The sequence below is a fragment of the Gorilla gorilla genome, chromosome 11 (genome assembly GCF_029281585.2).
Source record: "Gorilla gorilla gorilla isolate KB3781 chromosome 11, NHGRI_mGorGor1-v2.1_pri, whole genome shotgun sequence".
Classification (NCBI taxonomy): Eukaryota; Metazoa; Chordata; class Mammalia; order Primates; family Hominidae; genus Gorilla; species Gorilla gorilla.
The window spans coordinates 78,730,819-78,745,895 of NC_073235.2; the positions used below are offsets into that span (position 1 = coordinate 78,730,819).

Below are 15,077 nucleotides of genomic sequence, written 5' to 3' on the forward strand. Positions count from 1 at the left end.
TGCCCCCGGCACATCTCTGTTTTTTTCTAAAAAGCATGCTGCTATGGCTTGAATATTTGTGTCCCTCAACAACTCATATGTTGAAACTCAATTGCCAATATGGTAGTATTAAGAAGAGGTGGGGAGTTTAGGAGGTAATTAGGTCAAGAGGGCTCTGCCCTTATGTATGGGATTAGTGTCCTTATAAAAGAGGCCCAAGGGAGTTTATGTGCCCCTTTTGCCCTTCTGCCATGTGAGGACATGTACAAGGTGCTATCTGTGAGAACTGGGACCCCCAAGACACTGAATCTGCTGGTGCCTTGATCATGGACTTTCCAACCTCCAAAAGTCAGGGCAGTATGTTTCTGTTTATAAATTATCCAGACTAAGATATTTTGTTATAGCAGCCCTAATGGACTAAGGCACTTGCCATAATAAAGATGATTGGTGTCAGTCCCAAACCAGTACCTTCGAGCCAGCTCAGTTCATGCATGTATCATGCATCAAGCCATGGGTACTTAACTTAAATTTTAAGGGCACATTCTACTTTGCCTCTAATCTTGCTCTGTTTCTCTTGCATCTCTGCCCGGTCTCTGGCTCTTTCCAGTCTCTTCCACTTTGGGGCTCACTTCTACCCTTTGGATATGTTTGATTTTGGTTTCCCCAGTTGAATCTTCATTACTCTCTAGGGACTTTGGCTCAAGTTCCCACACAGGCCCTATGATATGGAGAAATCTTAAACTTCAAATCTGTCAAAAAGTAGTCAAAATATTGTGTCTTCAGCTTTATAAAAATGACAAACCAAAATTAATAATAGAACTTAAAGTGATGATATGTCTTCTTCATTATTACAGTTATACATAATTCTCCACTGTGAGGAGAACAGACAGGGCCTGAAAGCTTTTCTTTTGATTGATAACAGAGCACCTGGAACAGCTCATTTCTCTTGGTCAATAATACCTATGGGATGAGGAGGAAATTGGATCTCATGTATTCTTTACTATCAGTGTTACCTCTCTCTGCACAAACAAGAAAAACCTATTAATATTATCTTCCCTGTATTTCTACTATTCACAGCTGCTTGTCAACTCTGAATTTCAGCTATAGAGAAGACACTACTTCCTAAGACGCTGCTGTGTTTATGTCAATGTAAATTATTGGGTAAATTTAAATGCTGTTTAAGAAGCTTCCTTTTGCTGAGGGAGATGAAAATATGACTTAACCTTAAAAAAATTATGGGGCTGGGCACAGTGGCTCACGCCTGTAATTCCAGCACTTTGTGAAGCCAAGGCGGGCAGATCATGAGGTCAGGAGTTCCAGACCAGCCTGGCCAACATGGTGAAACCCGGTCTCTACTAAAAATACAAAAATTAGCCAGGCATGGTGGCACGCACCTGTAATCTCAGCTATTTGGGAGGCCAAGGCAGGAGAATCGCTTGAACCTGGAAGGTGGAGGTTGCAGTGGGCTGAGATCACGCCACTGCACTCCAGCCTAGGTGACAGAGCAAGACTCCATCTCAAAAAAAAAAAAAAAAAAAGAAAAGAAATCATGTTAAGATGAGGTCCTACTGGATTAGGGTGGGCGTCCCTAACACAATGACTGGTGTTATTTCTCAAGAAGAGAGAAATTTGAACACATTGACACACAGGGGGAATGCCGTGTGATGTGGTGGCAGAGATTGGAGTGATGTATCTACAAGCCAAAGTACATGGAAGATTGCCGGCAACCCCCTTCTCTGGAGCCTTGCAAGACAGCATGGCCCTGCTGACACCTTGATTTCAGACTTCTAGCCTCCAGAATTGTGAGAATGAGTTTCTGTTGTTTAGCCAACCAGTTTGTGGTAATCTGGCAGCTCTAGGAAACCAACCACGCTAGTTAAGGAGGCAGAATGAACAGTAATAGAGATCTACGGATATAAAGAATGGAAATATAGCTTTCTAAATGTCATGGACAGTAATTCTTAGAATACAGGTTTCCTCTGCAAAAACCTAGTAAGCTGTCTGACTTTTTGATTTACTGTGTGATTTAAAATGAGTTACCTCACCTCTCTGAACCTGTTTCTCATCAGTGAAGGGGGCTTTGGGTTACCAGCTCTGAAGCCTGTCCCACTTGTAATACCACCAATCTGTAATGCATATGATTTTTCTTTAATTGTGTAATTTAAGAAGCTATTAGGTTAAGACAAAGTTACTCAGGGAATTTAGTTTCTCCTCTTCCTGCCCCGTTCACCCCCGAAAGGTGAGAAGTGTGTGAAACTAAAGTATCTTATTCTCCAAGCTGAGCATCATTTCGGGTGTATGGAGTTGAAGGACAAATTACCTTCTGGCTTAGGCGCTGCTCAAGCCTCCTTTCTGCCAAGCATGTTTGAGTAAACAACAACAAAAAACACTAATGTCTATCCACGGACTAATCAACCCAGCAATATAAGGGAATAGAGGGAATTCATGCAGCCTTGAATCTTGTCCTCGGAGGACTGCCTGGGCAGGCAGTTTAAACTCCTGCAAGCCTATATTCTTATCCGTAAAATGGCGATAATATTATTACTTTAATGGGTTGTTGAGAAGACGAAGTCAAATAGAATATATGTATATATATGTATATATGTGTATATATGTACATGTGTGCATATATACGTGTATATATTATATATGTGTGTATGTGTGTGTGTATATATGTATATATGTGTGTGTAGATATAGGTATATAAGTGCCTGGTATCCAGTGGGCGTTTACAAATGTTACTCGGTTACAAAATTCTGGCTTACAGAAAGGACGCTAAAAATCTCCCAGATTCCCCTGCCCGTCCCCTGGGTGGGAGACGAGCTGGGTACTTCGCTTCCACCTGCGGGGCCCCAGCGCAGAGCCTGGAATTGGCTGGACGCAGCACGCAGCGCCGGCGCCCCGTAGGTCGGCGCGGGGGCGGGGCCGGCGGAAGCGCTCGAGTGGCGTTGTCGGCTGCGCCGGAAGTTCCTAGCCGGGCCTGGCGGTAACCTTGGGGGCCTCACTGCAGCCGCCGCTGCTGTTGGAGCGGGCTTTGCGAGTCTGAACGTTGGCGGGGCTAGGCTCGTTAACTGCCGAGAGCCGCCGGGTTTGCGGTGGAGGACGCTGAGGCCCGTGGGGGGCAGGCACCCGGGCGCCGGGCCTCCCAGCCGACATGTCTCTAGTGGCGGAAGCCTTCGTCTCCCAGATTGCAGGTAGCGCGGCTGGCCGCAGACCCAGAAGGTGGCGGCGCGGTCTCGGGGAGCCGTGTGGGGTACAGGGCTGGAGCTTTCCTCCAGCCTTGCGCCATTATACGCTGAACCCGGCCCGGATGGTGGAGGCGGGCACGGACTACCAACCTTATCTCACATATAGGAAAACTGAGAAGGAGACACTTGGCCAAGGTCACCCCGCAGGAGCAGGAGTCCCGTCTCCTTCCCTTGGGCGGTACTTTGTCCCACCTCCCCATTCGGTTGGGAGGTGCTGGAATCTGAGGAGGAGGCCTTGGATTGGGATTGAGGTGGGGGGCGTTACCACAGGGGCAAGCATCTGAACGCTTCAGTCTAAGAGTGGTGGCAGTTTCTGGGTCTTGGTACTCAAAGTTTAAGGTGAGCTGTCACTAATCAGTTATTACCTATTGTTGAGGGAACACCAGACTTCTTGCTTCGTCTCCCAGCGAGACAGTAGTGCCATTTGCTAAGACTCTAGGAGTTATTTATTTATTTATTTGTTGAGACGGAGTTTCTCTTTTGTCACCGAGGCTGGAGTGCAGTGGCACAACCTGGGCTCACTGCAACCTCCGCTTCCCGGGTTCAAGCGATTCTCCTGCCTTAGCCTCCCGAGTAGTTGGGATTACAGGCGCCCGCCACCACGCCCGCGCGGATTCATGAAAATATTTTTAAATCTGCATGTACTTTAAAGAAATACCTTTGAGTCGGTGGACTGAACATGACTGATGTATATAGGTTTGTAATTTCTCTTATTGAGGTTTTTATTTATTGTAATGAAAGAAATTAAATATTGTTGAGAAAGTGAGGAGACTAAACATAGGTACTTTGAGATAGAGGCTAATGGAATTAGTCATAACTCCCTAGCAGTGTTTTCAACATGAGTACAGTAATGAAGACAGCCACCACAATAAATAGGTACATTTGAAGTAATAAGATAGTATTTTGGAAATGGGAAGTACAGAATGTGTCATAAAATTTGCCGGAATGTTTTTCACTGCTTTGCGTTTGTGTGAACGTACATTTCTTTTTTTTCCTTCTTCACTTAAAAACATTATTTTTTAGAGGAGAGAAGCTCCTACTAGATTGCAAGCTTCCTGAAAGTAGGGATCAAACTTGTTTTGTTCCCCATTGTATCCATAGTCATTTGGTGCTCAGTAAATATTTGCGACCCAAATCAATGACTAATCTTGAGATTTCAAGCAATGATTATTTCTACTTTTACCATTTATGTTGAAACAAAATCAGGCTTATATAGTTAGATCAGCGATTTAATTTAGTTTGCTACTATGTTAAAAAAAAAACTTCACAGTGTATGTTGAGAGTGGTTCACTGTGTGCATGTGTCCTAATATGTGATTTCTTTTAATGAGAAAATGATGAATGTCTTTTAATAAACTTTGGATACTGCTTTAAGTAGTGACGTTTAAAAATTTCTAGGCATTTTGTCTGTCTGCCGTCTTAGCTATTTGTAGTGATCTGTTACTCTAGGAGGAAGCATTTAAAAAATGGATAATTCAATAATTGGTGTTGGAACAACTACTAAGTCATTACACCACATGAATAAATTTCAGATTGATTAAAGATCTAAATATAAAACAAAATTGTAATAAAATAATTAGAGGAAAACATAGATTATTTTAATAATTCTTGGATAGCAGAAGAGGCCTAAGCAAAACTTAAGAATTCATAATCCATAAGAGAAGAAATTGGCAGATTTGATTGCAGAAAAAATTTTAAAACTTTGATAAAAGACATCTCAAGTTAGTACAAATAAGAAGACAAACCAACAGAATCAAGGACAAAGGATTGGAACAGGCATTTCACAAAAGGGTGAAATATAGATGGACAGTGAACAGATGAAAAGATGTTCTCTGTCCCTAATAATGTATAGCAAGCATCCTCCCACCCCTGCCATCAGATGGACAAAAGTGAATATGATTTCTAGTACTAATAGGGCATGGGGAAAACAGTTACTCTCAAACTATTGGGTCTGTAAGTTAGTATTACTTTTTGGGAACGTAATGTAGCAATATTTATTAAAATGACATTCTCTGGCCTGAAAATTCTACTTATGGGGGTTTATCTGATAGAAATGTAAAGACCAGTACTTAAAGAAATACACAATGATATTAATTGCAGCATTATTTGTAATAGCGAAAAACTAGAAATGTTTTAAATATATGTCAAATTATTGTACACCAATCCAGCAAATTCCACTTCTGGGCATGTATCCAAAGGAATTGAAATTGTCTAAGAGGTATGTGCAGTCCCATGTTCATTGCAGCAGTATTCACAATAGCCAAGATATGGAAGCAACCCAGGTGTTTATCAGTGGATGAATGGATAAAGAAAATGTATATAAGATACAATGGAATACTATTCAGCCTTAAAAAAGAAGGAAGCCCTATCATTTGTGATAAAATGGATGGGTCTGGAGGACATTATGCTAAATGAAATAAGCTAGACATAGAAAGACAAGTAGTGATCTAAAATCTAATCTTTTTGGGGAAATCTAAGAAAGTTGATCTCCTAGAAACAGAATAGAAAGGTGGTTACCAGAGGCTGAGGGGACAGAGGTGAGAGATGGGGAAGAGGAATGGAGAAGAGGAGATGTTGATCAAAGGGAACAAAGTTTGTTAGACTAGAAGAAAAAGTTTTAGTGATCTATTGCACTGCAAGGTGACCACAGTTAATAATAATGTATTATATATTTCAAAATTGCTAAAGGCTTAGATTTATAATTTTCTCACAAAAATTTAAGTTGGTGCGGTGATGGATATATTAATTACCTTGATTTATTTTTTCTATTCTTTGATTTATTCTTTAGTTCAAAATATCACGTTGTACCTCCTAAATATACACAGTTATTATTTGTCAAAAACATTTATACAAAAATTATGGTATGGTCACATTTTTACAGATCCAAAAATGAAGAAGTATATCTGTAAATACGTTGTCTTGAAAGCTATGGTTATATTAAGTAAAAAGTTATAAAATAATATCTATTTTGTATGAACTCATGAAATCTGTATAAACATACATATGTTTATATATGTTAAGAATATTCAACTAATTTTAACTAGCGATTGGGATAATAAAGATAGATTGTTGGTAGAGGGTGGAGGAACTATATTTCTGAATTGTTTGAATTACTATAGTGAGCATAGTTTACTTTTGTAATTTAAATGATTGTAATTGTTAAAATTTATAAGATTATGTTTTGCCAAGAAGTGAAAACAGGAGGCTGCCTTAATCTGTTTTGTGTTGCTATAACAGAATACCACAGACTAGGTAAGTTACAAAGAAAAAAAATTCAAGTCTCACATTTTGGGAGGCAACGAACCCCAGCTTCAAGGTTCCGGTATCTGATGCGAGCCTTTGTGCTGCATTATCCTGTGGCAGAAGGTGGAAAGGCCAGGGAGGGCAAGAGCCAGGGACTGAGAGGGCTGAACTTGCTTTTATAACAACCTACTCTTGGGATAAAGAGATGAATCCATTCATGAGGGTGGAGCCCTCATGACCTAGTCATCTCTTAACAATCCCACCTGTTAATACTGTCAGAATGGTAATTCCATTTCAGCATGAGTTGTGGAGGGGATATTCAGACTATAGCAGTGGTTAAAGTAATAATTTGTCGGAAACCCTGTGTTTGACTTGTAAATGACTTATAAATGTGACTCAAATCCAGCAACTATTCACAGTATTCTGTTTCTGGTAGTACAGGTTGGAGATATGTATCTATATAGATCTGTTATAACTTAAGTAATTATGAATCTGTTTTTGTAGTTGAGAGCTCTGATTTTTAGTGTATCCAACACTTTGCTTATTACCTTTCCTTCCTATGGACATGAGCTAACACTGATTATTTCTTTTGGAAACATTTAAAGATATCTGGCATCTCTCTGTGGTATTCTTGAAGTGACTTCTTTGAGATCCTTATTCATAAGGATATCTTTTTAGAAGTCTTCTCTGAACTCCCCAGTTTAAGTGAACTGCTTCTATCTCCTTACTACCAGTATTTCCCTTGCCAACTTTTCTCAGTTATCATTCCTAAATAGGACTTATTCTGTCCATTTCTACTGCTGTTACGTTAGTTCAAAGCTTTGTCATTTTTTGCTTAGATAACCATAGTAGTCTCTGAATTGATTTCTCTGCTTCCAGTCTGGCTTCCTTCCAGTAGAGTCCATACACTGCAAGCGTCAGTGGGTTTTTTGTTTGTTTTGTTTTATTTTAATTTTCCTTAAAAAAAAAAAACCTCCTCTTATTTTAACATTTTGTTGGTTTCTCATTGTCAGTAGGACAGCCTCATGTCTTGTCACTTCTTTCCCTGCCCCTTGCCTGAGATGTCCACTTTGCTTGAATAACTCCTGTTCATCCTTTAAGACTCTGGGCACCATTTTAACCATTTAATGTAAGTCTACCTGACATTTTTTTCCTGTCAAATGAGAAAGGTTTGTTGTCTAGTTTTTTTTCCTGATAATGATAATGATATGTTGCCATTATGGAAAATGAAAACAATCCAGAGATAAAGTAAAAATTACCTGAAATCATACCACACGGATTAAGACTTTAAAGTTCCATCCATCATTAAAACTTTGATGAACAAAGCTATTTCATTCTCTTTCCCTGAATTAAAAAAATCGACATATAATACGCATAATTTTTTGTAACCTGTTTTGTCATATATTGGGATCGCTTTTCATGTCTGTGAATGGAATTATACATCATCATTTTAAAATGGTTATGTAGTATTTCATTGTAATGAAGAAGCCAAAATTTACTTATGTAGTATTACTCGGATGGGTATTTAGAGAGTTGTTATCAGTCAGTTCAACCAGAGAAGCAGAAGTACCAGGATATCTATTTCTCTCTCGAGCCACACACACACACATGCATGTATGTGCATACACAAACACATGGCAAAGAATTGGCTCTTAATGTGGAGGCTGGCAAAGTAAGTGCAAAGCATGCAAGGCGGGCAGTCAGGAGCCGGGGGAGATCCAGGACTAAGCACTGGCAAGACCAGGTACTGCCTGGAGTGTCTGATCCCAGGGAGAACTTAGACCCTTTTTTAAAGGGCTTTCAACTGATAAAATCAGGCCACTTAGGATACTCTCCCTTTTGATTAATGTAAAGCTAACTAAGTAGGGACTTTAATTATATCAGCAGAATCTCTTTATGGCAGCACCTAGATTAGGGTTAGAAAAGCTAGGAGGAAGTGTGTGTCTGCTACAAAATGACGTTGCCTCTCTTCTCTTCCCAACACCTGGCGGAGAATATCCCTTGTAGCCCACTTTAACTAGAGACATAGTAGAAAGGGAATTTTGGCAAGTGTATTCAGTGTAGGTAAGCTGATGTGTCCCAAAGCCATCACACGTGTGTGTGATTTTTGTCTGTTGTAAGCAGTGCTTACATAAACATTTATGCATCTGTTCAGTAGTTTTTTGGAATATATTTTTTAAAGTGGAAGATAATTTTGAACTGTTCTTTTAGCTTAATATGGAAAGAAATGGTAAGTTATGCTTTTGAATGAATAGTTGTTTCTCTAGATGATGATGTGCTGGATTTAGAATTTTTTTTTTTTTTTTGAGGTGGCATTTTACTCTTGTCACCCAGGCTGGGGGGCAATGGCACAACCTTGGCTCACTGCAACCTCCACCTCCCAGGTTCAAGTTATTCTCCTGCCTCAGCCTCCTGAGTGGCTGGGATTACAGGTGTCTGCCCCCATGCCCAGCTAATTTTTGTATTTTTAGTAGAGATGGGATTTCACCATGTTGGCCAGGCTTGTCTTGAACTGCTGGCCTCAAGTGATCTGCCTGCCTTAGCCTCCCAAAGTGCTGAGATTACAGGTGTGACCCACTGTGCCCGGCCTAGAATTTTAAAAGGATAAAAATAGACCTGGATATTATTAAAAATAGTTTAAAAATATTTTATAACCTGTATATTTGTTTTCACTTTTTTTAATGGCGAGATTTTTCAATACATTACTCACATTTTGTTTTTTTAATTTTGTTCTTCCAGTCAGTTGGTTATGAATATATCATAGGGGAGGGTTGTGTAATCCCATTTGGGCTACATGACCACATTTGGAGCAGCCAAAAGGGTAGAGTACTTGGGTGGACAGGCCTAACTCACTTGCCCGTCCCTGTGCCAGGAGTGGCTCCAGGTATTAGGGCTCCACAGTGCCACCAGATACACAAAAGAAGGGAGAGAGGTGTTGAGCACTAAACAGCAGAAATTGGCTGCAGTGTTGATTGCTTCCTTCACCTTGCTTTTACACTTTCTATGGATTTTGAAGTGAAAGGTCTAACCTGGGTTCTTATTCAGCTACTTCCTAGCTGTGTGAACTTGGGCAAATTAACTGCCTTTTTAAGCCTGAGATTTCTCATTTGTAAAATGGTGAAAATAATAATGTGTTACTTTAAAGATACAATTTTGGTAAAGCTTTAAAAATTTATTTGTAAATAACAGATAATTTAATTCAATAATATGAAGTATCTACATACAGTTATTGCAGTTATTAAAATTACTTAGTAATGTATCCTAGAATAATTTGTTATTCCAGGATGTTTATTTCAAGATATATACATTTGATATGCTCCAGCCATGTTTATTTTCATTATAAAATTGAATCTTGGTATAGGTCATATTGGCGGTCTGTTAATTAGAATTGCCATAGCTGGTTATTGATAATAAGAGTAAGCTTTTGAGCTACTGTGTTAAATGATTTATATACGTAATTGCTAATAATAACAATTTGGTCTTGTTAGGTATTTTGTGGATAAGAATACTGAAACTCAGTATAAAGGTTAGGAACAAGGTCATTGGAGTAAGAGCTGGAGTAAGCTCAACCCTGCTTCTTGTTGACAGGCCTTTCTAGTCCTCAGTTTCCTCATTTGTAAAAGGGGATAATATATTTATAATGTATGTTAAGTATCTAGTATAGGGTGGTAGATAATAAATGTTCAGTACATGTTACTTTCTATTGTTACTTTTATTGCCCAAGAGCCTTTCACCTTATAGTAAGGGGTCCTTTGAGGATATTAACTCTTAACATGTATCCCATTACCATTTTGGACAGCAGAAAATGCCCAAAGTATTCTTACTTTTCTTTACTCATATACCACCTTTTCTGATTTATTACTCCACCGGTGCCTTGCCATATTTTAAGCACATCAGTTAGTTTCATCATACTATAATTTATTAATCTTTTGAAATAAGAACAATATCTGTTCTGTTCTTTATTTAGAAGCTCGGTAAACTATATAAAAGATGAAAAAAGAATGGTCAGAATATTCATTTATCTCGTTGTGGGCATTTGGGTGCTTAATTATTTAAATTTATTAATAACTTCATTTAAGCAGTAGCATTAATTTATAGTATGAGCTAGGAAAGTAGTTTTGCAGGGTTCCATGGAACCCATACGTACGCATCTTGAAAGTGTGATTAAAACAGGTATGTTTTTAAAAATTTGTTTTTATATTGGTAGTAAAGTGTTTTCATTCCATCCCTCCTCACATGAGTACTGGGGAATCTGGACTTGAAAAGCATTCAGAAGAGTTCCAGAGGCTAAAGGAAGTAGAAAATAAAGGTTTAAAGGCTTTTGTAATATAGAAGTGATGCTATTGCTCATAATGAAGAAAATGATGGTAAAGGCTTGTATATCCATGTATCAGAATATTTAATGATGACAGTTGCAACAGATAATTGAAGAAATACAATGCATTAAATTCATTTTTCTGTTTTTTGAGATGGAGTTGCGCTCTTGTTGCCCAGGCTGGAGTGCAGTGGTGCAATCTTGGCTCACTGCAACCTCCGCCTCCTGGGTTCAAGTGATTCTCCTGCCTCAGACTCCTGAGTAGGTGGGATTACAGGCATGTGCCACCACACCTGGCTAATTTTGTATTTTTAGTAGAGACCAGGCTTCTCCACATTGTTCAGGCTGGTCTCGAACTCCCGACCTCAGGTGATCTGCCCACCTCGGCCTCCCAAAGTGCTGGGATTACAGGCATGAGCCACTGTGCCCAGCCTTTAATCTTTTGCTCTTGAAAATAAAGATATTTTGTTATTTTTACTCAGTATTCTGAGGATTTTCCAGTATTGAGGAAGGCACTGAGGAATTATTAAAAAGTTATTGAACCGACCGTCACGTTTAAGAGAATTAAAAAAAAAACATATTAGTCATATGAATAATCTTACACAGTTGTGCTTATGACCTTGAAGATACGAAGCTGAGATTGAATGGTGCAGATGGTAAAGCAAAACAGTGACAAAATAGGTTATACTTCAGACTAGAGGCAAGATATAGTTTATTGACAGCAGTGGATCCTGTATTTTATTATACTATATTGCTGAATAGGTTGAAACTGGTTTTTTTTTTTTTTTTGAGATGGAGTCTTGCTCTGTTGCCCAGGCTGGAGTGCAGTGGGGTGATCTCAGCTCACTGCAACCTCTGCCTCCCAGGTTCAAGTGATTCTCCTGCCTCAGCCTCCCAAGTAGCTGGGATTATAGGTGCCCACCACCACACCTGGCTAATTTTTGTATTTTCAGTAAAGACGGGGTTTTACCATGTTGGCCAGGCTCGTCTTGAACTGCTGACCTTATGTGATCTGTCCGCCTCAGCCTCCCAAAGTGCTGGGATTATAGGTGTGAGCCACTGCACCTGGCCAAAACTAAATTCTTAACAGCAATATTATGTAAATTTTTGAAAACTTTGATAATAAGGTTCCTTCAGAGGCTTGTTTTCTGCTAATGAAATAGTTCATAGGCTGTAATATGAGTTTTAATTTACTTAATGTGGTTTATTAACATTTTATACTCTGAAATTACATGATTTTTAGTTTTTAACTTAAAAGATTTTGGTGATGGGTGCCCCATAAAATTTGTCAGTCTTATTTCTTTGAAGACTTTTGAGTGATTAACGTTAGCCCAAGCTTGCCATATTTTGGTGAAAATTGAAAGAAAACGCCAACAAACTTTTTAATATTTTTCAAACATTTTTGAAGTTTCTTGATAAGCAGTTATCAGATGGACTGAAGATATCAAATAGAGATGAGATATTGAAAATTCAGGCTTCTCTTTTTTTTTTCAAAGACAGAAGTTATAATATTCAGAAAATCCAGCTATAGACATTCATATGTAGAAGTATTTGCCTTGCCAGTAAGAGGAATGCATGCTTTAATTTTTTATTGCTTTGTAAATGATCCTCTCCTCTATTCTTGAACACTTTTCTTATTTTTGTACGCTTTATAAATGAATGATGGTTTTGAACTTTTTTACATCAGTAATAAAAATGAAATTTGATTGGTTAGTAATAAAGAAGGTTCTTTTCATAAAAGCAATCATTTTGTCATGACAATTCTCGTTAACTGTAACTGTGTTGGCAAAATAGAAACCATAAAATGCATGTCACTGTTTTTATACACTTAGCTATGTTTTTTTGCTGATCATATATTTTATCTCTAAGAACTTGTATAAGCCAAAGAATTTCTTCATAACTTGATCTGTCTTTAGATGGAAAAAAATAGACTTTTGATATGTATATTTATTCCAGTGGATACAGTATCTTTGAGTATTACAATGGTATTTACCCGCACGTCATATTTTATTACCTGGTCAATTTAGAGCACTAATCAGAACTTTATGTGAATAAATTGTGTCATTTGTATAACATGAAGAGGCCATTATTATTCCAGTGTTTATTTCTGTAAAGTAATATTGGCAGCTGACTCAATGAACTAGCCTTCTTTTGACCTCCATTTCTTTTGATTGTTAGCTTTTATGTTATAGAAAAATGTTTTGGCATTATGAATAAGTAATGTTTCTTTCTTATTTTATAAATTTAAAAAAAGATTGTCTTTATGAGAAATACCATAAAAATAAAAGTTGCTATCTAGTTTTTTGTTAGATGCTGTCATTGTTATTTTTACTATTACTGTTATTACTGTTCATCGATTTAAGATTCTAAGTTGGCTAGTCCAGGAGAACTAGTTACATAATGTTAACTATTTAAGTGATAATTGACATTTGTTCTTACATTGAGATTGTGAATTATTTTTGATGTATTTTCTCCCTAAACAGTTTTCTCCTTTTTGCCATCTACGTGCACTGATTTTCTCATACTAGCATTTGGTGGCTGTTTGGAGAATATAAAATAATTTTAATATTAAAATAAATATTTAGAAACGGTGCTAATGTGTGAGAAATTACAGAGTGCAGATTATAGACAAATATAAACTATGCTTTCATTATTTACTGTTTTAGATTATCTTTGTATCATAGGTAAATGACTATTGGTTTGACTTTTATGAAAAGATACAGTTAGATTTGACTTTAGCTAGAATTGTTTCTCTCTTGGATTCTCTTTTGTTTCCTCAATCTGTGAATAATGTAGCAACTGCCATTTAGGTCAGTTTTTAAAGTTGGATGTAAGCCATTCTAGTCACTGGGTACCAAATCCTGGGGACTAGAGGCCAGGGAGTCAGAGTGATGTGGTCAGCAAATTGGAGATATAGTGAGATTTCAGGAAGGCAAAGATTCAAGATATTGGATTAATAAAGTGAAACTGACTGTAGGGAAAGTGCAAGTGTCAAAATCTATGTCTGAAGCAGTAAAGGGAATTTATAAACATAATATGGTCAGGAGTCAGCTTGGTAACCGATTTAGATAAACGGAATTCTGAGGCTTCAGCTGAGTCAACATTTTGTGTGATTAATAGTAACTATCAAAAGTCTTAACTGTCAAGTTACTTTTGCAGTGTAACAAACCACCCTAAATTTAGAGGTGTAAAACAGCCACTTTCTTATGTTTATGAATCCTGTGGGTCAGTAATCCAGACAGGGCACATGTTGTGAGTGACACAAGGTGAGATATAACCATATCCACACACATTTGTGTCTTTCCACAAGGTCAGACTTTTATTGGTGCTTATTCAGTCATAAAAGCAATAAGCAACATCGAGTTCCTTAAGGAGGCGATTCTCCTTAGTACTACCTGTTCACTTAGTAGTCAGAGCTGTGGCACATAGACTAAGCCAATCCACAAGTCAGTGAATGTTGCAAACCGCACGTAGCAGTATACTTAATATATAAATGTTATAGATTAAAATTTCCACATCACACAGTAACATTTAACATCAAGAGAAAAGGGGACAGGAAAAGAGGTAATGAACCAGTCTAAGGAGAGCGTCATGGACAAGGATAGTGTCCTGGGCTGATCCAGACAGTTGTCAGTGTCTTGCAAGGAAGAGTTCTTGATTTGGGCAGAGCATTTGGCAGCAAATGCTGGGTGCTGATCATGAGTGACTGCCAGACAGTGTCTATTAAGATGGCCATCTTGAGTTGGTGGAGTTGTGCTCTTTTTATAGCCCTCACATCTTCTGGTGAGGACTGATAGTAAAAAGTGTGTCTGGTTATGTCTTTGTCTGGTTGGTACGTGTAGTCTCTGTTGATTAGATGAACATGTGGTCCCTGTTGGCATGATGCCTTTTTAAATGTAAGGTGGGGTCTTTTTCTAAGATAGGGTCACTTATGTATAGGGTGCTGTATACAGCACAGGAAAGATGGTTTGTCTCTCACTCATGATGTCTGGGTCTTAAGCTGAAAAGACTCAAAGGCTGGGAATGATCCAGTGGTTCAGGGTTGGAAACCTCTGGAAGCATCTTCACTTGTATCTCTGACAGTTGATTCTGGCTAGGACTTTGGCTGGGGTTGTTCTCTGGAATACTTACATGTGGCTTCTTCATGTAGCTTGGCTTCCTCACAGCTTGGTGGCCTGAGGGTAGTCAGACTTTTTATGTAGTGACTCAGTGCACCACATACAAGTGCCTGAGCTAGCAAGATAGAATTTGCATCATCTTTTATAACCTACTCTCAATTGTCCTGCAGCATCA

The 15,077-nt window shown here is 38.4% G+C and overlaps 1 protein-coding gene across 3 annotated transcripts in view; it reads left to right on the plus strand.

The window, feature by feature from the left end:
* The first annotated feature begins 2,777 nt into the window (after nt 1-2,777).
* Nucleotides 2,778-15,077, plus strand: part of MTX2 (metaxin 2) — a 66,220-nt gene continuing 53,920 nt past the window's right edge. Inside the window, exon 1 of one of the 3 annotated variants that reach the window (XM_031008805.3) lies at nt 2,778-3,173. In XM_031008805.3, coding sequence (XP_030864665.1) covers nt 3,134-3,173 — 40 coding nt within the window. In that variant the 5' untranslated portion in view covers nt 2,778-3,133. Of the gene's footprint in view, nt 3,174-3,723; nt 3,924-15,077 lie in introns of those variants that run through there. The other 2 variants (XM_055380278.2, XM_055380281.2) reach the window with 2 other exon arrangements.